At 45.5% G+C, this 24079-nt stretch overlaps 3 protein-coding genes across 9 annotated transcripts; 2 read left to right on the forward strand and 1 right to left on the reverse strand.

Moving 5' to 3' along the window:
• The first annotated feature begins 141 nt into the window (after positions 1-141).
• On the forward strand, positions 142-7926 carry RNF139 (ring finger protein 139). Its single transcript, NM_001030955.2, has 2 exons — positions 142-653; positions 4838-7926. Exons 1-2 carry the CDS (start codon positions 473-475, stop codon positions 6643-6645), a joined length of 1989 nt encoding a protein of 662 aa, NP_001026126.1. The 5' UTR covers positions 142-472; the 3' UTR covers positions 6646-7926.
• Positions 7039-20644, reverse strand: TATDN1 (TatD DNase domain containing 1). 7 transcript variants are annotated; one of them, XM_001234015.7, is made up of 12 exons: positions 20357-20384; positions 20071-20136; positions 19656-19705; positions 18489-18552; positions 17053-17196; positions 16911-16953; positions 14283-14368; positions 13975-14015; positions 12502-12578; positions 11780-11850; positions 10770-10896; positions 7039-7654 (listed from the first exon to the last, which is right to left on the reverse strand). In XM_001234015.7, exons 1-12 carry the CDS (start codon positions 20376-20378, stop codon positions 7552-7554), a joined length of 894 nt encoding a protein of 297 aa, XP_001234016.2. In that variant the 5' UTR covers positions 20379-20384; the 3' UTR covers positions 7039-7551. The 7 variants fall into 7 exon arrangements, with proteins under 7 accessions (XP_001234016.2, XP_046794249.1, XP_004940087.3 ...); XM_046938293.1 differs by lacking the exon at positions 20357-20384 and adding an exon at positions 20468-20644 and having other exon boundaries at positions 7416-8729; XM_004940030.5 differs by having other exon boundaries at positions 7416-7654; positions 20361-20393.
• On the forward strand, positions 20441-23679 carry NDUFB9 (NADH:ubiquinone oxidoreductase subunit B9). Its single transcript, XM_418444.8, has 4 exons — positions 20441-20541; positions 20742-20934; positions 22402-22515; positions 23437-23679. The coding sequence occupies exons 1-4, from the start codon at positions 20456-20458 to the stop codon at positions 23566-23568; spliced, it is 525 nt and encodes a 174-aa protein (XP_418444.3). The 5' UTR covers positions 20441-20455; the 3' UTR covers positions 23569-23679.
• Positions 23680-24079: the final 400 nt, after the last annotated feature.

The raw sequence follows: 24079 nt of genomic DNA on the forward strand, positions 1-24079 counted from the left end.
CGCGCTGACAGCACAGCCAAGCAAACAAACCCTTTCATCTGGGAAGGATTCCCTGCGCGGGAGGCTTTTAGGCTCACGAGGAGTTCACCCCTATTTATCGCTGATGTCACGGCACCCGGGCTTTCCCCAGGCTCTGCCGCCCAGCCCTCTCAGAGCCGAGGCTAAGCCTCCGCAGCCCGGCCCCGCGCTCACCCCAGGCCCGGGGCTCTCCGGGGGCGGCGGGGGGAGCGGGGGCGGCGCCGCACACTGTGACGCCCCGCGGCCCCGCCTCGCTGCCCGGCCGGGCCCGGCCCCGCGGAGGGAGCGCAGAGGGAACATGGAGGCGGCGGCGGCGCGCCGGGGGGCCTGGCCGGGCCGGGCGGCGGCGGGAGCGGGGCGGTAGCGGCTCGCCGGGCTCCCTTGCTCCCCCCGCGGCCGCCCCTCCGCTCTCGAGCAGGCGGGAGGCGCGGGCGGCTTTTCCCCTCGCCGGGGGATGGCGGCCCCGGGCCCTCCGCAGCTCCCGTGGCTGCGGCTGGGCCCGCGGCTGCGGTCCGGGCTGGAGGTCGCGCTGCGGGTGCCCAGCCTGTTCCTCATCGACGCCATCTTCAACTCGGCCCCGCTGCCGGGCGGCTCCGTGTGCGCCGCGCTGCTGGGCGTGCTGCTGCGGCTGCTGGGTGAGACACCGTCCGGGCCCGGCGGGGCGCTGGGGGCGGCTCCGGGCGGCCCCGGCCGGGCCGGGCCCCGACCTCGCTGCTCCCTCGGCTCCCCCCCCCCCCCCCGCTCCCGTACTGCCGGCCTCGTTCGCAGCTGCTGTGCCTCCTCGGGCTCTCCTCAGCCCCTTCCCCCGGCTCTGACCCCTTCCCGCTGCCTGCTTTCTGCTGCCCCGGGCTCTTCCCTCGGCGCTCGTCCCGCTGTGGCCGTGTGTTCCCCCTTCTTCTGCCGGCCGGAGCGCTGTCTCTCCCCGTGGCCCCTGTCAGTATCCCACACCCATCCCTGTCCCCGGGCTTTCGGTGTGCGGCCTCAGCTACGGGGCAGCGATGGACTCTGTCGTGCTTTCTGTTGTCCTCGCAGCGAACTGGGCCTTGGAAGCCACCCGAGCTCGGTGTGACCGCTGCCGGCTGCTGCTGGGGGCTGCCGGCTGCCACTCGCGGGGTCTGGAGGCTTCCACAGCGTGTGGCAGCCATGTGACGCCGCGGCTGTGCGTCTCATAGGCGCGCGTCGGTAGCGTGCCTGGCTGAGGTACACTGCCGGGTCCCTTACCTCGGGAATGGCAGCTCAGAAGTGCCCCAAACTGAATTCCCGAACTTGAGAGCTCTACCAATTGGTTATTTTGCAGCTTTTTCTGCCCTGGGAGGGAGGTGTGACACTGGTATAACAATGTGGTGCTGGCTTCGGTATGATGTGCGGTGCTGAGGGGTTGTGCGCCCCGAGTAACGCTGCCTGCCGCTGTGAGAATGAAACTGAACCGCAGTGGGGATGGCAGCCCGTGACAGGAAGGAACAGAGACGCTGAAATGCAGCCATGGGCTTTGCAGGCCTGCCGCATGCTGGCTTGGTGTGGTTTTGGTGTTTGTGTCAGGAACAAAAAAATGGCAGGGACACGGGTGGTGCAGCTGTCAGGGGAGGAAAGTCAGAGGAGAGGTTAAAAGGGAACATAAACAGCGGGAAGCGCAGTGGGGACGGTGTTGCAATAGCAGAGGGGAGAAAGGGTAAAGTAGAGCAGGGCAGCAGGCAAGAGGAGAGCCAGGAGAAACACGGAGCAGGAGGCAGGGGTTTGGCTTGGGCTGCTGCTCTGCAGGGCACAGGGCAGCTCCACAGGGCAGTGGTCACAGCTCGGAGCTCAAGGAGCCTTTGGGCAGTGCTGTCAGACATCAGGTTTGAATGTTGGGTGTGCGAGCCAGGAGTTGGACCCCATAATCCCGGTGGGACCCTTCTGTTCAGGGTGTTCTGTGATTCTGTGCCTTTGTGCAGGAGAGATACCCCTCTTATTTCCCATTTCTGGAGCTTCTGTTCTACCTTTATGTAATTGCTAAGAGTGCTTCTGGCTGGTAAGCAGTCCCTTTAAAAAAACAATGACGTTGCAGCACATCGCTAAAGCAGTTTCTGGGAGCCATTCATTGTGTGATCCAGATGCTGTAGGAAATGCCTTGAACTTAATCCAATGTAAATGGCAATGGGAGATACATTATCAGATGATCTCTCTTAAGTGTGTGATAATGAGATTAAGTTATGAAGGAGCTCTTCAGGATTGTGTTTGCGATCACTTTGCTGGAAGGGCGTGGGGGAGGAAGTGGGTGATCCCTGCCTCCAATGAGAGCTTTGGGAGCAGGTTGTGAGGGGCTGTGCTTCCAGGCAAGTGGGCTGTGGTTCTCAGCTTTCCAAAGATTAAGTAAAATCGGAACCGCTTCAAGATGATGCTAAAGATCTTCCATGTGGTTCAGTCAGTAGTTATTTTTTTCCTGTGAATGTAAGGATTACAGGGTGCTGTGCTGTAACCCAGCAGGCAGATCAGCACCGCACAGCTGTTCAGTTGCTCATCCCCCCTCAGTTGGGTGGGGAAGAGAACTGGGGGGGGAGGGATAAAACAAATGGATTGAGATGGACAGAAAAGCGAAGGGGAAAATAATAGTAATGCACAGCACAGTTGCTCACCACTTTCTGAACAATGCCTAGTCAGGCCCTGAGCAGTGGCAGCCTCCAGCCAGCCCCCAGTTTTACAATACAAGAAGCTGAAACGTCCTTTGCTCTGTGCAGCACAGCTCAGCAGGACGAAAACATTGGTGCGTTATCAGCGTTCTAATCTGAAATCCAAAATACAGCACCAGACCAGCTACTGGAAGAAAGTTAACTCTGTCCCAGCTGAAACAAGGACGCAGAGTTGGGGCTTTGCTGTTGTTAGGACACACTGAGATATTAATGTTGGATCTCGCTGTATGTAAATACAGGTGAAGTTGCCCTTTTTGTTACCATTTGCTGACTTTGAACAGCTAATCTTAACAGGAGAGACCTGATAGCTTTCAGGAGTGGTGTCGAACAGCTCTGAATTACTTTGGGAGTACGTTTCACTTCAAGAATGCTAACAGGAGTTCTGTATGATTTTTAAAAAGCTTTACTGCAGGAATGCTCAGTTTGATTCTTCCTTCACTTACTTTCTATGCAGGTGCATTGGATTGGACACACTGTAGAACCAAACTGCAGTGAAGTTTTTGTCTTTAATCTTTCAGGCTAACCTTGCTTTGTCTCCACTGTTCATCTTTCAGATCTCTGCATGTGCTTTGTAAGCATTTCCACTGCAGCAGAGCCATTGGTCATGGCAAAAAGATGGATGGTGTGCCGTGGCTAGAGGACTGGGGTGCTCCCCTCCCCTGCCAGAGCTCCCAGTAGCTTCTGGGATCTTCTCAGGTTCCTTGTGGGCCTTGGCTCCTCCACATGTATTGGCGATTGTATGTTTTGCTGAGGCCTGATCAGGGCAGCCTGTAGGTGTAGCTTTTCTCTCTTATCAGCTCACTGTAATATTGTTTCATGGATGTCTTGCATGTGAAAGGTCACTATCTTAAGATGACATGCAGTACCCAACTACAGACTTGCTACTGCAGGGAAGAGAAATGGATTTGTTAATGGGAACGTTTGACTCTCCCATGGGTGTTTATTATGGTATGCGTAAAAAGGCAATGAAATGGTCAAGCTTATTTTAGAAAGTGTTGTGTCTTGTGAGTTTGAGGTTTTCATAGAAGGACTGAGCATAAGGCACTTCCTGAATGGCTGTGTTCTTCCCTCAGCCAACTTCCCAAGGTTAATGATTAGTTAAGGAGAACATTCTTACATCAGCCAGCGCTGCTTGCAAGGAGTACCTTTCAGATGCAGTAACTTTTTTGGGACTACTCTGCCTTTTGCTATTAATTCTTGTTCTCTCTTCCTCTTCCTACTCTTACCACTTCTTCCCTGTATTCTCCGTTTATGTTCCAAAAAAATAAACACATCGTTGCTCACTTCTATTACAGGTGGATTGGCCAAAGCTTTTCAGAGTGCCTCGTCTGGTGGGGTTACATCAGAGTAACTCGGTGATGTAGGAAAGCTGTTAGCCCCTCGGTGACCTGCTTGCCTCATCCTTTAGCTCTCTTTCATGCCTGTACTCAGAGACAGTTTGTCTTGACTGTTTTGCAGGCTGTCCTGCACTTTGACCACTGTGGATGTTTGTAGTTAAGGTGCTTTGCTCAGGTGAAGAGGGGGCTCAATATGGGATAAATGTGTAGAATTCACTGGATTTACTGGTGCTGTATCTGGTAATTCTTTCCTGCTTTTAGAGTTTACCTACCCTTAGATGTCAGGGCTGGTTGGGGAAGGATCTTTGAGAACTTGGACTTTGTCGCTGCTCCAGTCTGAAACTGCAGATAGACTTAATAACAGTGCTGAGTTATGCTTAAGTTGGCTTTGCGTCACAGCAGTGCACATCTGTATTAAATACAGATCATAGAATAGAATCATAGATTATCCCAAGTTGGAAGGGGCCCACAAGGATCATGGAGTCCAACTCCTGGCTCTGCATGGACCACCCAAAATCCAAACCCTGTGTCTGAGAGTGGTGTCCAAACGCTCCCTGCACTCGTGCAGCTCAGGGCTGTGCCTGCTGCCCTGGGCAGTGCATTCCATGCCCGCTGCTTTTTTCCAATCTTCAACCTTGCCTTCCCCAGCTGCAGTGGTTCTTTAGTCTGTTCTCTGAAGATAGCATCATTGCTAATGCAAAGTTATGAGTGACTAATGGGAAAGCAATAAATGAAAGAAATGTTGCTGGGAAGCTAATAGGTAAAATCTGTTGCTCAATTTCTGCTGAGAACTAAATGGTTCCCATCTGTTTTTAGGTGTCTTTGTATCCAGCATTGTTCTGGTGTTACAACAGCGAGCACTTTTCAAGTTTTATATGATCGCCTCAGCATTTCTCCTGGCTGCAACTTCAGTGTTGGTGAATTACTATGCTTCTTTGCACATAAACTTCTACAGTGCCTACTACACAGCAGCTTTTGGAATTCAGTTCTTCCCTCATAAAGGACCTTCGCTATGGATGGCGCTTTCCATCCTTCAGCTTACCTTTGGAATCGGATACGTTACATTGCTGAACATGCAGTCCATATATTCCCAGCTAATCATCCTGGATATACTGATTCCTGTAATTGGCTTGGTTGTTGAACTACCTTTACATGTCCGACAGATGCTAGTTTTTATTTCAGGCCTAGTGCTGACACTGAATACCACAGTCATTTTAGTTACGAAAATCAAGTGGTTCTATTACTCCGTGCGGTATGTTTATCTGCTGGTAAGGCACATGTATCGCATTTATGGATTACAGCTATTGATGGAAGATACATGGAAAAGAATTCGATTTCCAGCTGTACTGCGTGTCTTCTGGCTGACGAGACTTACAGCACAAGCTGTGGTATTGACATATGTTGTAAAGATGGCTGAAACTAATACGGAAGACAAATTCTTCTTGATATCATGGGATAATTGTTGGGAACTGATCTGCAGCTTGATAATAAGTGGGTGTGATTCTACCTTAACTGTGTTAGGCATGAGTGCTGTCATTTCCTCCATAGCACATTATTTGGGACTTGGCATCTTGGCCTTCATTGGATCGACCGATGAGGACGATAAAAGGCTGGGTTTTGTAGCACCTGTTCTGTTTTTCATTTTGGCTCTGCAGACTGGTTTAAGCGGACTGAAACCAGAAGAAAGACTAGTTCGTCTGAGCCGAAACATGTGCCTTTTGCTCACCGCAGTCCTGCATTTTATCCATGGAATGACAGACCCCGTGCTGATGTCTCTCAGTGCCTCCCACGTGCCGTCGTTCCGCAGACACTTCCCCGTGCTGTTTGTTTCAGCTTGCCTTTTCATCCTGCCGGTTCTGCTCAGTTACGTCCTCTGGCACCACTATGCACTGAACACGTGGCTTTTCGCAGTTACTGCGTTCTGTGTAGAGCTCTGCCTGAAAGTAATCGTTTCTATCACTGTTTATGTATTGTTTATGATCGATGGCTACTACAACGTGCTGTGGGAAAAACTGGACGATTACGTCTATTATGTTCGCTCCACTGGCAATATTATTGAGTTTATATTTGGAGTCATCATGTTTGGAAATGGAGCCTACACAATGGTTTTTGAATCGGGAAGTAAGATCCGCGCGTGCATGATGTGTCTGCATGCGTACTTCAACATCTATTTGCAAGCAAAGAATGGCTGGAAGACTTTTATAAATCGCAGGACTGCTGTTAAGAAAATAAACTCCCTTCCAGAGGTGAAAGGAAGCCGGCTCCGTGAAATAGATGACGTATGTGCAATCTGCTATCATGAGTTCACCACATCTGCTCGCATTACCCCATGCAACCATTACTTTCATGCACTTTGTCTTCGGAAGTGGCTGTACATTCAGGACACCTGCCCCATGTGCCATCAGAAAGTATATATTGAGGACAAGGAGAACGCCAACATCTCTAACAACAATGGGTTTGTGCCACCGAATGAGGATCCTGTACAAGTTGCAGAAGAAGCTGCTGACGCTGAAAATGAATTAAATGAAGATAATGACAGTTCGGATAGTGGCGAAGAAGATGATGACAGTGTGGAACAGCACTTGAATGAGACTCTTAACGCTGACTCTGACTCTCTTGGGTGATTAAGATGTCTTTTCCTAAGCCGTGAGGTATTTGTTTAAAATTGACTCAAACAGAATAAAAGTATCACTTTGTAGTTATTGTACTTTTAAGCACAACAGCAGTATCTCGGTGTTGAGTCTGTGAATGGTGGTTGTTTACTGTGGTGTGTGCTACTGTAAATATACCTCTAATTTTTGCTGGTCTCTTTCATGGCCACCTTAAATTATGTACATTATTGTACATGGAATAAAATGTTTTCACGTTTTTAAGATGGTTGGAAAAACACTCTTTAATTGATGTAGTGATAATGCTGTGCCAAAGACTGCCTACCAGTAATCCCTGATCAGTGAGTTCTGGATGTAAAATACTGGTGAAAACAGACTGTTCAGCGGGTTAAATCAGAAACGAAAAGCTTGAACCAAAGCAGCTTTACTTAACAAATTCAGTATTAGCAGAGCTTTATCACTTAAAAAAGTGAGTTGTGTTTAAAAACAAAACAATGAAAAGCTTAGGTTGGTAGACTTAACACTACAGCATTTGCCTAAGTGGAACAACAGATGAAACCGCTAAGCTTTCTGGTAAAGTAGTAAGCATGCACCTGATTGTTAAGCACTTCTGAATTACCAGTAGTAACCTGAAGCATTCTACACGTGAACTCAGCAGCCTGGTATTCATTTTGCAATGCGTGCAGGTATTAACAGGAGCTGCTAGCTTAGGCTATTTTTGAAATTGATCCCAAATCTTGATGAAAAGGAAATAGGGCTAGGAAACTGTACCAATGCAGACCACCTTTTTCAAAATCAGCTTTAATCTTGTACAAAAAGCACTACATATTGGCTTCTGTTGATAAGAACTTGCAGATATGATCAGTCTTCAATTTTTGCAATATATTTACTAAAGTTATGTTGAATAAATGTAAGAAAACTTTATATATTTGGAAAGAAGACTTTAATAGTGTTGTTATATAGAGTATTGGCCAACTCGAGCGGGTCATCTTCTCTTACTGCTGCCATAATTTCCAGTATTTGACTAAAAAAAAAAATCTATATTAGACTCTGAAAATTAGTACTGAATATACATCAGAGTGTCACATCTGTGTGTACATGAGTAACTAAGATTAACCTGGAATAAAAACCTACTTTGAGAACAACAGGGTGAGATGCTCTGATATGGAAACAGCTTCACTTACTGAAGTCAGTAACTTCTATTCCCTGGTCACTGGTTGCTCACTGGTACAGATTCATCTTTGGTCTTTTGACTCTTGTTCAGAGGTAATTAAACAGCTTTCTGTTCCAAAGAAAGTGTCATTTTGTGCATGTCTTTATCAGTGGTCTTGACTTTTCAGACTGAAATTCATTAACCTCCTGTGAAGGTTAAAGCGGCACTACAAACGAACTGGTTTATGGCAAAGCTTAAATTCCAGCTATAGACATAACAGGTTACCTCTACCAGGACAGCTCATTTCTTCTTCCCCTTTCTCTAGATTAACCGTGATGGATACACTCAGATGTTAGTAGGAGATGCTAAGTAAGCACTTTTAGAAGGCCCGGAGGCTTGGTATAATCCAGGAAAAGGAAGCAAAAGGAAGGTGAAGACTAGTATTAACACTCAGTAAGAGCAAACCAAGCCACAGCCCTATCTCCTTATTTACTTGATTTTCCATCACTGAAGTACAGGAAAAACTATCTTCTGTACAATTCCTTTCTAGCAGTAGGAAAGAAAAAACTTCTTTTTGGCAAAGATGAAGGACCTTAACCTCAGCAGTGTGGTTTGGGTTTGGGATTCTTGCCTCAACTTAGGCAATAGTTAAACTTCTTTTCAAGGAAGACAGTAGAAGAAGTTGCTCCTAACTATTCCTGGAATGCCACTTTCTCTCTCCTAGATGAAGAATTAAGAGCATTTCATGCTTGTGTGTTGCAGCCAAAAGGCTTCTTTATTTAAGAGTATTTTCAAGAGAAGATGGGGCGAGATCAGGCCCACGTAGAAATGATAATTCCAAGTACCAAAGAGCATCAGCCCTGAAGAGCTTTGGGAGGGCTTACAGGTACTTGTCCCCACTTGGTTGCAGTGGGATGTAATGTTTTATTGCAATACTGTATGAAAGCTGCAGGAGGAAAAAACAAAAGCCTCTGGCAGATAAAGTTTCCACAAAAATAGCTTCCAAGGTGTGTACAGCAGCTCTGAATACACATTAATATATAGATATCACCATCAAAATTAAAAGCTTAAAAGTCTTCCCCACTCTTGCACCACCACCAAAGACAGGCAAGTGGAAAAACTCTCCTGCCAACTGAGCTATATTAAACAGTATATGTACCCTAAATATTAAATATAGTTTATGGCCTCATGCTCACTTTCCTCTTAAAACAGATCATGCTGCTTGAGAAGTCACAAAATGCCAACTCTTGCTTACTTCCTAAGGCTTACGACATTCTCAAGTTACTAATCTACTACTAGCAATGGTTATAATTAATTTTAAAAGGATAGTATTTTTGAAATAAGGTTGAGTTAAACAAGACTCCTATTTAATTAACAACAAAAAAGAAGCCAAAGTATAGCACCCGTGTACTGCCAGTGCTGGGGTTTCTGAAGCACTGTGCTGAGCTGCACCTCAGGCAGCAGACAAACATGGGATGGTGTAACAGACACACCCGCCACAGCAGCCTTGTTCAGACAGCAGGAGAGGTCCTCAGCTCTTGTGAGGCAAGAAAACGTTCTCAGTTGGTCTCTTCTGCATTCATGCACTGACCTCAGAAAGTCTAAAGTTCTGATGCAGCCCTTCTGTCCCAGTGCGTGCAGTTTGCGTTCAAAAATAATGAGTTTTGAGGAGCGTTACAGAGCAACATCACTGCATTAAAATGTATTTTCAGCGCTAGTGGAGTAGCCATGTAAACTTAAACTATGCTTTAGCAGTCTCCAAAGTTTCTTTAAGCCTACAACAGCAGCATTCCCTTCAGTTCTCACATACACTCCTGTTTAGACACTTCAAATTCCTACAGTCTTTAATAGCATTCTAAGAAGTATTTAGAAATTAGCTCTAAACAGGTACTTTACAAATAGAAACATACAGATTTCACAGTGAATAAAGATCTGGCCAAGTAAATAGGCTTTGCATCTGCCTGTGTATAGCTGTGAACGTTGTTTGCTGCACTGAAAAGTCATTCATGTACTACAGCACAACAAGAAACTTTCCTAATTCCTTCTTTTCAAGGAGCTGATGACAGCACCAACTGCCCTAAGCAACCACTGAGACTTTGCTAGCAGTTGTGAAAATTCAGAGATTTCACCTACCAATGCTATTTAATGGAGATAACTGAACATTTTCACTATAACAATGATACATGTCCCTGCTTTTCCCACCTCTGGGAGGATGCATTCTGTGGAGGTGGCAGAAAACAGGCTTTCTGGACATCCAGGCTGCGAGTCCAGCAGCCCCTAGAGCTCTCTCTCACTGTTCTCTACATTGATTACTATTACTCATATCAAAACTTCACAGGATCAGTGTTTTATGAAACATTAGTTCCAGCATCATAGCAGAAGGAAGGAAGGACCCTGAACCAAGTTCACATGAAGCAGCCTTTACGTGGTACAGCGCACAAGGCACAGCGAGGCCTGAAGGGAACTGGGAGAAGCCCCATCAACGTCATTTCTGTCTAATCCCTGTCTTAGCACTGTCTGTCTTCTGAGGACTGCACAGCTCCACTGCTGTATCAGTTTTAAACATAACTGCAACTGACTGAAGTTTATTCAGGTGAGGTTACTTTACAGGGCTTAACCCATTCTTCAGCATACAGAGTGAAAAGAGAAACAGTCAGTACTGATTTTGTTTTCAGGGAACTTTCTGTATTCAGAATTGTTGAAATGGACAAATTAAGTCCTTAACATATTTTATATACACACACACACACACACACACATATATATGTATATCTAAATATATATAAATATTTAGATACATACACATATATACATATATATGTATATAAATAAATACATATTTACAGCCTATTAAGTAATACCTTGCATACTTAAATAAATTTAAATTCATTTCTATTTACTGTCTTTCCCGTGAACTGTTGCTTTTTTTTTCCCCCCCCGCTGTGAATGTGAAATATTTTATGTAACCCCACAGGAGTGCACTTACATTATATGGCAGGGCTCATTTCTGTCCTTCAGGCAATGCCCCATTTCCCATTTCTTTTTGGTAGGAAATGTAGTTTTTACGTATTTCGATCCAGCATGAGTGCTTTTCACTCCACACCAGGGTGCATCTGATTCCATTTGAAAAACAGAATTAAAGAGCACGCAATCACTTGAGAATACCACAAGATGGCTTAATCAACTACATCCACAGACATTAGTTCTTGCTATCTCTTTTGAGGAATAACTTTAAGAGGTAATTAAGGGGTAATTAAATACCTGAACAATCTTTGCATTTTTATACCATTATCTTAAGGAGTTTAACCTTTGAAAATACCATACAATGATAAATACCACTCATCTCTGACGTAACAAAGATGGCTGCATGCACTGCATCTGTTCCAAAGAAACTTCCTGTATTTTTTAACATTTGTGCTTCATAAGCAAAGAAGTTAAAGCATTCAGGCAGTTTGCTTTTTTTCAGATTCAGGAATTCCAATAAATACAGCATTTTTAACTGTCAGTTCCTCACGTGTGAAGAGCGCACTCAAAGAAATCCCACACTCTGAAGTCGCAGCTCATCAGCCCAAGAGGGGAATGTGAGCCTTCTCCCACAGTACTCCATTTAAAGAGCTGTTGTTTCCAGTTGACATTACAGCTACCACTGGCAGGACCTCAGCCACTGCCCTGTTTGGCACTTCTCCAGCAAGCTGCACTTTAAAATATAGTTGAGCGGGACTTCAATATTTAAATACAACTGAAAATCCAGGCTCGTCAGTTTAGCCTTTCCATCTTCTCCTGCTATGTCAGGCACTGACTGCTTCCCTCCAGCACAAAGCTGAAACGGAGTCCTCTAAGAGCCCACAGACTGCCCTCCAAAACAGAGCAGTGGGCAGTCCGTTCTCTGCTCCTGACTCCTTCCTCTCAGGCCTGCCTTATCACTGCCATGCAAGCGTATCATGTTGCCCAACAGCATTTAAGTCACAAACTGCTGACCAAGATATAAAATCTTACCAGTCTCTATCATTAATCGTTCACTAGGAATTGATTTCAGTGCTTCCAAGTTGGCTTCTGTTTTCAATGAACTAGAAAGTCAGAGTTTGGTTAAAAAGCACATACAAGTAATTATTTCGCCTGTTGAAGTGTCATTTCATAGCAAAAGCAGCCCCCTAAACAATTTAAAGAAAATCTGCTTCGTTTTTTTTTTTAAATGCTGCCTCTGAATTCAAACTCTGCACTGATCAGCAAACATGGAGTTATTGGGAAGCTGCTCTGCCTCGGGGAGCGCACAGAACCCACCTGCCCAGCCCCAGCTACCCCTGCCACTGAGACAGCCCAAGCTGGCTGGCGGCCGGCTGACTGCTGGCTGTGTGACCAGCAGATAAAGCTGATCAGGTGACATTTGCATTACTCCTACATTTGACATGGTAACTGAAAACTATGCTGGTTTTTTTCATGCTCTTACACTAAGACTGCTTCCGTGCTCTATCACATTATTCATTTCCAAACAAGGATTGACCGGAGGGTAGTAGGAAGGACCCCAGACCAGATTAGCTTGCAGAGTTGTGAGTTAAGAACTTTTTGTAGCTAAAAGATTAATGAGTGCAATTCTAAATCTGTCAGACGATTTAAGGGCCTATCAAGCTTTGAAAACTTGACCTCATTGTTTAAAAGAAAGTAATGAGTTCATTGCAGCTGACATTTTAAAATAGCTTTATTTCCTGTGAGGAACTTACCAGCCATTTATTCCAATGTAAAGTTCCAAATCTATTATAGCTGCTGCTTCTTCCTTTGTGCCATCAAAAGAATGAACCTAGAATAAATATAAATGCATACGCAGATGTGTAATACACAGACAATTTTAAACTCCATTTAAATTCATACAGTAGTATTGACTTGCATCATAAATACCTTTCAATGGAATGCATTACACATGTATTCAAACAAAGATGGGACATAGCTCATCTGATTCTGAACTGGGGCAAAGCTCAGGCTGAAGTCACTGGAACGCTGCAACAAAACCGGTTATCACGTTTCATTAGCGATTACTGTAGGAAAGGTCTGTACCGGGATACTGCTTTTGGCCCACAAATTTCCTGTAGCCAATACCTGAAATCTGGGAGGTTACATACAGAAAACAATGCTGTGTGTGCTGTTTTTTTACATTCTTGCCTTGGTATTCCCTAGAAGACACCGTCAGAGAGACTAAGAGCCGGTATTACTTTCAGCACAGATTTCAGTCCAAAGGAACACAACAGCCTACTGGCCATCTTAAGGATGAGAGGCACGCAACAGGATGTAGGGTGTGAAGTGTAACCCGTGTGGAAGCTGTGGTCCCTGAAGGAAGCAAAGAGAGCACCCACTTCCCTGTGCATGCAGAGGAACAAACAGCAGCAGAGGGTGCTCTTTGTGTCTCTGCTTGTTACCAGCTGTGCAGGACTGAAGGAAGTAGAGACCACTCAGTATAACTTAAGAGCTTGGGGAAGGTTTTGTGGTACCAGTGGGGAAATTTGGGGACTGAGACATCCAGCCCAGTTGTGGTCTGACACGAGCAGGATACAATAATCCAAGGCTTTATTACTTTTGGAAAACCCTGGCATAACGGAAAGCTGAAAGAGAACTGCTGGACTTCCTTAATCGTTTCATCTGCAGTTTCTTCCTGCTATGCCTTTGAATTAAAATACACGATCTGAATATCCAAAGACAGAAAGCAATCAAAAGTTACATCTGGATGTAATTTGAAAATCATGTCTGATGTCAGAAGCAAATGTTTGAGGTTACAGCTCCCACTGGGAACACACATCCAAATTATCTGTGGTCTGAAGGCACTGCAGTTACAGGCACCGTAGAATTGGGAAGAGGCCAATGTCAATTATAAGGTGCTTAAACTGTCCTTCTGCTAGGCCAAGAAAAACTGCTCATGTCAGCTCAGAGCCATGTCTCAGCCTATCCTCTTCCCTTGCAACATAAAACTGTTGAGTAAGCAACAAAAATAAAAATACTGAAATAATACAGAATTATTATTATTTTTTAAGTGGATTGGATTGCAAATATTAATTTATAATAGCTGAAAGTACCCAACAGGAAGCCTACACAGACTTCATGGGAAACGAAGTTACACATTAACAATGATATTCATATACATCCTCCAGCCCCATATAGATGTACATGTATGTAAAAATGAATGCCATACCAAAGCCCATACTTACCACTCCTCCAACAAATCTCTCTCTGTTTCTTCTCATTATGTCTGCAACATAAAATGAGTAAAAACATAAGGTGGTTTTGTAACAGACAGAGCTGAAAGATCCCTGTTTTTCACACAGAGGGTGGTGACACACTGGAGCAGGCTGCCCATGATGGATGGCTGGTGACCCTGTACATAGCAGGGGGGTTGAAACTAAATGATCACTGTGGTCCTTTTCAACACAGGCCATTTTATGATTCTATGAGTCATGTTTCCAGATTTTTCATATTCAGAATTCGTTACTGCTTGAAATCCTCATGCAACACCCACCTAAAAATTCAGCATGCGAGTTCCTGCAGTGAAGAAACATGGGCAGCCTTGTTTGCTCTGCCAGGTCAAACTGTTTTTCAAAGTACCTGTAAAATCAAAATCACTTATAAGCAGAAATTCAGTCTAAGACTGAAGAAAGACAGCACAACAGTTTTTTCCAGTGCTTGTACATTTTGCTCCTCCAGAGGTCAAGAACAAATTGATGGATTTGCCACGCAGAAACTATCATCCATTCAACAATTTAAGCACTCACATTTAAAAGAAACTTTTTGCTGTGGGATATTCATGCAGCAGTGATGAGCACAGATAAGAAGTGGCCAAGAACATCAACACTGGAAGAACGCATACAGATATATGCTGAGCACGTACCCGAGTAGTGTGGGTGCTGGTGGAGTTGGGATTTATTTATTTTTAATGACAGAGGAACTGCCAGTTCTCTCCACGAGGTTCTGAAATGCCAGGGATGGAAGAGAGCGTCTGTCACACAGAGACCGCTATTTCAAGAAGAATTTGTAAAAGGTGTGGGGGTGTGTGAGGGAACACTGTGCAGAATACTATAGCCCCAAATGGCCCAAATTAGTCCTCATTGCTGGCAAAGTAATAATGCAGAGGTTTTGTTTGCTCTTCCACAAAGGTCAGCCTTGTCTTTCTTGAGATGAAACAAATACCAATACCACGCATCTTCTGCCCTGTTCTGCACATTGTCTTCACTCTTTCCCATTCCTCAACCATTCTGCCTCCTTGGTTTGCATGCCTGCATCCTCTCCTTTTCACTCATTTTTATTCCTTTCCTACCTTCTACTTCCATATAATACTGATTCCACTTGAAGGAGCAGTAACAGCGAGGCAGCCATCTATGAAGGCAAAGAGGTAGGCAGAGGGCAGGTAACCACGTAGCCCGTTCCCCCAGTGCAGCTTCTAAAGTTAGAACTAGTGAGTACTGATTTAACCTTGTTTCAGTAACCTGCTGCTAGTTCTGATCCCACAGCATTAGTACTTACAGTTTCTCTGTCTGCCATGCTACACCCAGGCAGGAGAATTACAAACACTCCTCTAATGCTCCTCACTATCTTCTTTGTAGTTAGACAATGCGCTGAAATACAAATTTAATTGCAACTCACGATTCCTCCTGCAGTTAAATAGCTACAGTTGCTTAATTACTGGTGTTGGGGTTTTTTGTTGTTGTTGTTGCTTTTAAAAAGCTCTTTTCATTCTTCAGACTTCATATGAAAATGAGGTTTCAGAGACTGAGCTGCAAATAATCCCTATACGTAACTCCTGGCTGACGTAACTTTTTACCCACAAAACCACTACCCTTCTTCAAAGTTGAGAGGGAGGCAATGAAAGCCTTATCTAGCAACAGTGAAGCCCATTACATCACATGCTGCTATGTGCCCTGCCAAAGAGAATGAGGAAGTCGACAGGGAAGTTCCCAGATTAAAAAAAGAACAACACACAAAAACCAGGAAAAAAAAAAGAAACCCTGGGAAAGAGAAAAGAAACCTTACATATGGTGAATAGAACATAACAGTGTAAATCATCAGGATGCCAAACTTTATTAGTTAGAGCACCTAAGGTATGGCCTTTCTCTGTCGGGTGAGAGCCAGCCCATAGGCTACGTCTGTTTCTCCTCAATAATGTCTGAAAACATTCTTGCATGTTTGTTTGCATATTTAGTGTTGACCACAAAGTTCAAATGCCCCGGCATTTCAGTTTGGGGATCACAGCAGAAGCAAATTTGGCCACGCAGAAGCTCCAGAAAAGCAATTTGGGATTCATGTATGAGTGACAGCATATTTCTATTGCCTGTTTCAAAGAGCTCTTAGAAACCAGGTTTATGTATTTTGGTCTGTCTAACTGGGGGAATATTTGCAGCACTACAGTCATAAGTAAAAGACATGATTAACTCTACCTCCCAATCACTTGTGGCAATTAGGAAAATATACAACTAAGCACTGCCCCCCAGTGACTAATTCTACCCATAACAGCGACCTGCAACGATACATCAGTCTCCTTTCATTGGAATTTCTCACTTGCCCCTTCTTCCACCACCCACCTTCTCTCACAAAGAGAACTGCAGACGAAGACTGTCAGCACAGGAATGCAGGCTGATGTTAGGGGCTGTGGTAGCTCCTTTCACTCAGTATGAAGTACCGTATGCAGCAAACAAACTACAGATCTCTCCGGGTCCTCAGATGAACGTATCAGCCCACAATTATCTCAGCTAACACCGCCCTTAGTAAAAGCTCCCTTCCCTCCACTCTTGACTTATCCTTTTTGACAGTTCTGTTCCCTCCTCTATGCTTTCCACTCCAACAAACTAATTCTTCCTTCACGTACTACAGTTGCATAAATTCTTCCCAAGAGTCTGCAAGACTGAGTATGAGCAAGAACGAACAGCTGCCACACCTGGGAACCCAGAAATTCGGATGGATTTTACAGAAGAGGACACGTTAAACCACCACCACACAGGAAGCACAATTCAGTGCTTCCTTTAAAGGTTTTCTGACACAAAAAAATGTGCAAATTGCAAATGTCTACCTGACAAAATGCTATCTGGTAGAATACAGGAAAGAAAACATTGATGTACAGAGATAAAAGTCAACTTATAGACATCGAGGTTCTTACTTGAGTTGGATGTCCTTTGGGCAAAATTCTAACCTATCAAAATCTACAATTGGAAAGAACAAAACCCCAGTTAGTTCAGGTTCAATGATATATATATATATGTTTATACATATCAATACTGAAGTACTAAGACAACACTTACCTAGGCCACATTCTCCAACTGCTATTACCTTTGTCTTATTCTTTTCAATCAGACTTTTTAATTCTGACAAATACTGGTCAGGGTTACTCTGCTCAAATTCCCCGCAGCGCGTAGGGTGGCAGCCAGCTGTGCTGTAAAACATATCTAAAGCAACACATTATTAGATGGTTTTAAGAAAAAAATACAATGAGTTCATGTAAGCCATAACCATTATCTGTGCCTGGACTTTTTTTTATTGCTTGTGATTTTAAAAGAAAGCTCCCTCTGACCACCATTATCTCATGTGCCTCTACGTTCAGTAGCTGGGACAGGATTTTGCAAGCAATGTCTGACTTACCTAGAAATCCCATCTAGATGACCTCAGTACCAAAACAAAAAGCCACATTCAGTGCCTTTGTGAAAAATGTAAAAGTATGGGAGGCAAATATATATGTATAGAACATGCCTTTATGTATATAAAAATATTCATATAAATACATATGTACACACACTTACAGAATACATACACACACAAAGGCCTTAAGCAACAGGTTGGACCAGCTTACCTCCTCCGGCTCGTTCCAACCTGAATTCTTTTATGATTATCTTCTGTGAACAGTACTTTAGTGTGTATAAATATGCTAATTACTTAAATAGAATATGTATTTAAGTAATTAGTGCAACAATAACTACCTAAAGAAAAAAAGGGAGGGACACATTCCTTTAAATAGAAGGGAAAACTGCGAGGGAGATACATTCTACCTCATGTATCTATTTCAGCCTATTTTTGGAAGAGGGCCTTGTGAAAAACTGTGCTTCCAGCAGCACACATAGCTTGGTTTTTCTAAACATCTGAACTGCTTAGAAACAGAAATTAGAGTAACGACCAATCCCTTCCAACACCCAGAAACCTAATAGTAACATAAAGCCATAGGCAATGCACTCATCCCACTCTGAATCCTCATTTTCTATTTTAATCTGACATTCTGTAAACAAGTTCAGGGGCAATTCCTGAGACACTCTTAATTAAGGAGGCTCAGGGGAGACCTCACTGCACTCTACAGCTTCCTGAAGGGAGGCTGCGATGAGGAGGGGTTTGGCCCCTTCTCCCAGGCAACAAACAGGATCTGAGGAAATGGCCACAAGTTGTGCCAGAGGAGGTTTAGGTTAGACATAAGAAAAAACTTTTTCTCTCAGAGAGTGGTCAGGGAGTGGAATGGCCTGCTCAGGGAAGTGGTGGAGTCGCCGTCCCTGGCAGTGTTCAAGAGGCGTCTGGATGAGGAGCTACGAGATATGGGTTAGTGGCTTGTGGTAGCAATGGTGATGGGAGGACGGTTGGAGTAGATGATCTTGTAGGTCCTTTCCAACCTTGTGATTCTATGATTCTATCATTAATTCTGAGAGATTCTGAGCAGAATTGATTTTTGACCGACAACAGAAGTCTGAAGCAAAAGTACCATTGGTCTGTGCCAGCTGCAATGCATCTTTACTGTCCTGGAGACTCCCACCTGTAATCAAAAACTGGAAAGAAGAAGTACTGTCAGGATGCTCTGCTTTGAATATCAAACAGTATGTTTAATAAAACACTCAGAGAGAACTAAGAATCTAGGCACAGAACATGACAAGACAATTATTAATGTATATATATAACAGAGCTTCATACATCAGTAACAAAGAGATTTCCTAGATCCCCAGGACCAAGGAAATACACTAGGTAACAAAAATGGATTTTTATTTTTTTAATGAAATCACCTTATATCACCATAAATCTGCAGATACATGGACAAATATAAATATTTTCAGATAAAGAGATTAAGCTTTCAGGCAAGTGAACACAGTTTGGGATGGGGCAGACTTCTGGCACTGCGTGGCTCACTCCTTTAGACAAGAGGCTGTCAGCAAACTGCCAGGTGCCCATTCCTCTTGCTGAGGAGGGTTTATTTCTTATACACCAGCACAGTTCCCGACACCATGCAATGCGTTCTATTTTAACTCTTGCCTTGATACTTCATTGAATTTAGAGATGCACACAGAGGGAGGCTGGGCCATTACAACTAAATAATGTGGTCCATTGCAGACAAGTTAAGAGTTACAAACCTGCTTACCGTCACAGAGTTTCAATATGTGTAAGCTACCATTTACTAGCAGTCATCCAGCTGTCTCAACCATATGAACTTATGGGTACTTCCACCATTTCTGCAGTCACCAAATACCCTTATATATCAAAATATCTGCATGTTCACAGCCATCAGAGTCTTATTTAATACTTGGCCCTGTACCAATAACTGCAAAGTGAATCACCTGAAACAGGACAACAGCACTAATGTGGAAACTTCTGTAATGGTTTGCTACAATAGGTCAGAGGAAAACATCTTTCCATTAAAAATGTATAAACTAATCACAGATCGTACACAACAGCACTGGATTAAAATCAGTACTGCCTCATGAGCAGTGCAAATTAAAGACAGCACTCTCTGCATGCAATACTTCCACGCAGTGAAGAAAGCTGCCATGTTTTCCTTTGCAACTTCCAGAACCATTTGTTTCAGTAGTGCAGCCCGACAAAAACAAAGTATCAGAAAGAAGGGAAGGACGTGTAAGAAATTCCAACTGTGAGGCATTACCTTTTTCACACCAACTGCGACAGCTCTCTCTACCACATCCAGAAGGTCATCTGCAAAAGCACACAGAAACACCACGAATCAAACTTCGTAAGTTTCAAGAGCCAACCGAGCTTCTTTCGAATGTAAAATCACCTTCATGCAGTGCCCATCACCAAAGAAAAACCATTAAGACTCACAGAACGGCAGTGGTTGGAGGAGCGCTCAGAGCCCGGCCGGCCCCACCCCGCTGTGGGAACGCCCCCCCCGGCTCAGCCGCCCCGGGCCACCCAACCCGACCTGCAGCCATGGGGCACCCGCAGCCCCGTGCAGCGGTGTCAGCGCCCACACTGCCTCCTACTTCGAGCCTTAACACGGAACGGACAGCCAGGCTCGGAGGAAGAATAAACGGGAAACTCGAACATGAAGAAATACGTACCTTGATGTTTTCGCGTTCCCCTGTAGATCCCCCTGAACATGGGGTCCGTGAGGTTAACGCCAATATCTGCCAACAGAAACCCCACAGATGTCGGCGGGCCCATTCTGAGGAGAGCAACTCAAAGCGCACCTCGGGCACCGCACTGACAGCGCCCACCAAGCGGCCCGAGCCGCCCCTCAGCACGGACACCCCGGCGGGCCCGCGCCACACGGAGCTCCCACACAGCCGCCGCGAGGCCGCCCGTCCCACACCCCCTCACACACCCCGTCCCGCCGCCCCCTCTCACCCACGAGCTTAGCGCGGCTCATGGCGGCGGGCGCGGCGCGGAGCGGCGCACGCGCAGTGCCGTCCCGTCCTTCCCGTCAGCCCCGCGGGTCGGCGAGACATGGCGGCCTACCTGACGCACCAGCAGAAGGTGCTGCGGCTGTACAAGAAGTCCCTGCGGCACCTGGAGTCCTGGTGCATCCACCGGTGAGGAGGGGAGGGCTGCTGCCGCGGTGGGAGCGGTGCCGGGCCCGGCCCCTGTGCGCTCGGCGGCCCCGCTGCGCTTTGTCCTCTGCCCTCAGTGCAGGGCGGGGAGCGGCCGCTTCAGCCCCAGGGCTGCGGTGCGGCACTGCCTCCGTGTGTGACGCGTTTTGTCTTTACCTCCCGTATGCTTAACCCCCGCGCAGTGACAAGTACCGCTACTTCGCCGTGCTGCTGAGGGATCGCTTCGATAAGAACAAGGATGTGAAGGACATGGTGAAGGCAACCGAGCTGCTGCGGGCGGGCGAGGAGGAGTTCTGGGCCAACCAGCACCCCCAGCCCTACATCTTCCCCGACTCGCCCGGCGGCACGTCCTACGAGAGATACGAGTGGTACAAGGTAGGTGAGGGGCTGCGGTGGTGTGTAAGTATGGTAGCTGTGCTCCTTTAGTGAGAGGAAAGGGGGGGTTGATCAGAGGATCACTGAATGGCTTGCGCTGGAAGGGACCTCTTTGAGGCCCCCCCACCCCCTGCCGTGGGCAGGGCTGCCGCCCTCCAGCTTGGGCTGCCCGGGGCCCCATCCAACATAGTCCTGAGCCCCTCCAGGGATGGGGCACCCGCAGCTCTCTGGGCAGCCGTGCCAGTGCCTCACCACCCTCTGAGTAAAGAATATCTGCCTTACATCTAACCTGAATCTTCCCTCTATCAGTTAAAACCATTTCCCCTTGATCTGTCGCTGTCTGCCCCTGTAAAAAAGTGGCTCTCCCTTCTGTTTATAAGCTCCCTTCAAGTACTGGAAAGCCCCAGTGAGGTCTGCCCAGATCCTTTTCTTCTCCAGACTGAACAAGTACAGTTCTCTCTGCCTGTCTTTACAGGAGAAGTGTTCCAGCCCTCTGATCATCTTTGAGGCCCCGCTCTGGACCCTTAGCAGATCCACATCATTCTTATGCTGGGGGCCCATGCCTGGAGCAGTGCTGCACATGGGACCTTATGAGGGCAGAGTAGAGGGGAACAATCACCCCTCTCCCCGCTGCCACCCCTCTGTTGATGCAACCCAAGATGCTGTTGGCCTTTGGGCTGCAAGCACACACTGCTTGTTCAGTAATTTTTATCTACTAGGACCCCGAAATCCTCAGAAGGGCTTTGGTAGGGCTGCAGTTTGATTCACCGGTGTTTCTCTAATAGTGTAGTGCTGTAAGTTTTACAGCATGTATGGGAGGAGCTTGTTGTGCTTAGGTGATTCTTTGGCATGGAATTTGCTGCTCTGTCAGCAAGCTTTTCTTTGCTGGGATAGTGCCTGATCTTACGAGAAGTGGCAGCTGCCCTGTAGTGGTAGTGATGCTGCCCTTGTGGCACTTGGGCCACATGACCCTGACTTTGCTCTGGTCTTGCCAGAACTTTGGTATCAGTCAGCCTGGCGTTGGGGAGCTTCTCTTCCCTTAGTCCATGCTTCCAGCATTGGCTCTTCTAATGCATTATAAGAAGTCAGTACTAATCTAGGGTGTGTGCATGCACCCTTCTCTCAAATTTGGAAGAAAGTGCTGACACACAAGGTGATATCTGATCAGCTCCTTACAGGTAAGAAGCTACATCAGAGAAAGAACCTGACGTGGATTCAGAGGCAGAAAAAAGAATGAGTGGAAATGGAAGAAGAGAACTTAAGCTTTATGGGCATTAGCGTTGGTAGGGATAATGGTGAGAAAGAATCCAGACAGGGAAAAAAAACATCAGTTGATCAGTAATTGATCAAGATCAGCTTCATATAGTATACAGTATATGTAGATTTCATGTATCTTTATGTATGTGTGTGTATATATAGACACACATAATAAGACTATTGTGTTTTGATTGTGGTTTTTGTTAACAGCTTCCTGAATGGTGCTTGGATTACTGGCATCCTTCTGAGAAGGCAATGTATCCTGATTACTTTGCCAAGAGAGAGCAGTGGAAGAAGCTGCAGCGGGAAAGCTGGCAGAAAGAGGTCAGTGTTTGCTTGGTGCCAAGTGGAGCTTCTTTAGTGAGCCTTTGAGTGACATGTAGCTCTGCTCTTGGAAAATATTTAATGTGAGAAAGCTGAACACCTGCTGTGGTCTGCCTTAAGCTGTGCTTTGTTAGAACAATTATCAGCGTGAAATGCTGGCGTGGCTTAAAATACGTACACAGATCTCAGCATTACAGTCTCTTCAAGGCTGAGGAGGGAACTGCAAGTTAGAGCTGAACCTGCAGCCATGGGGTAAGAGATTGACGGCCAAAGAATTTCTCTTCACTTGTTGTGAGGCTCTGGACACTTCCTGGTTGCATCATGTTAGAATCTAGGCTGATTTCTGGTCAACTTAAATTGAACTTGAGTTGGACAAAGCTGATAGGATAATTAAGATGTAGAGAAATAATTGAATTGTATGTAATGTGGGGCTTTTAGGAGAATTAATGCAGTGGCAGCCAGCACTTAACGCTGCTTATAGAAACATACAGTAATAACACCTGTAGGGCCGCTGGGGGCTTGCAGAAATGGGTTTCCTACTGACTCGTATGGAAGGGTTTTAGGAGTTGAAATTAACTGGTGGCTTTCAAAGCAGTGAGAGAATGCAGTCTGCTTGATATAGTAATGCTAGACATGAATTATGAGAAAATAATGAACTTTTATGTAAAAATCCACTTGTAAACCACTCTTCACTCTAGAAAATTCTTTCTTAGTTAGGTTATATGAGCCTGTAATGCTTACTGAGTTTGTAAGTGAATAGTGAGAAGCATTCAACCTGTCTGTTAGCCAAAGGCCTTGCTGGTATTCTTTCCTCCCAGAACAGGGATCGGTTCCACCTGCTGCTGGGGTGCTGAAAACTGCAGTATTGAAATGGGGTTATCTGCACTAAAGTGGTTTGTGCCTTTGTTTTTTGTCTTCTAGGTGAAGCAGTTAGAAGAAGAGACTCCAGCTGATGGCCCGAGAACTGAAGCTTTGCCTCCTGCTCGCAAGGAGGGGCATCTGCCACCACTGTGGTGGCATTATGTGACAAGACCCCGTGAAATTCCCATGTAAAGGCATTACTGCATGCAACAATTGAAGCGGTGCATCTCCAATAGGCAGTAGGTGTGCCAGTGAACGTATGTTACTGTAATGCATAATAAAGCCAACTAAAGTGAAACAGAAGGCATCTTTGTGATATGCTGTTGTTGTACCATGGACGTGCTTCCAGTTTGTGCAGTGTGAATAGGTGACTGTTAGTGACAGTATATACCTAAAGAGTCAGCACTGAGCAGCCAGTGAAGGAGTCTTCCTGGGATACTGACACCACTGACTTTTAGAATGCTGAATGGTTATTGGAACTTACTTATGTTGCAGCTTTTGTGGCAAGTTGGAAAAACTCAACTTCTGAGAGCGAAAAAGTGGCTGTGTAAATTCATGTTCCCAGAGAAAGAATGTAAACCTGAATGGGCAGGAGAAGCAGACTTACTGGGGAATGGGCAAATGTCAGCTGCTCCCTCTTTCCTGTGCCTTGCTATCCCCCCACATCCCGTGTTTTGCTTGCTCATCTACTAACTACATAAGT

This window comes from Gallus gallus, chromosome 2, assembly GCF_016699485.2.
Source record: "Gallus gallus isolate bGalGal1 chromosome 2, bGalGal1.mat.broiler.GRCg7b, whole genome shotgun sequence".
In the NCBI taxonomy this organism is placed as follows: Eukaryota; Metazoa; Chordata; class Aves; order Galliformes; family Phasianidae; genus Gallus; species Gallus gallus.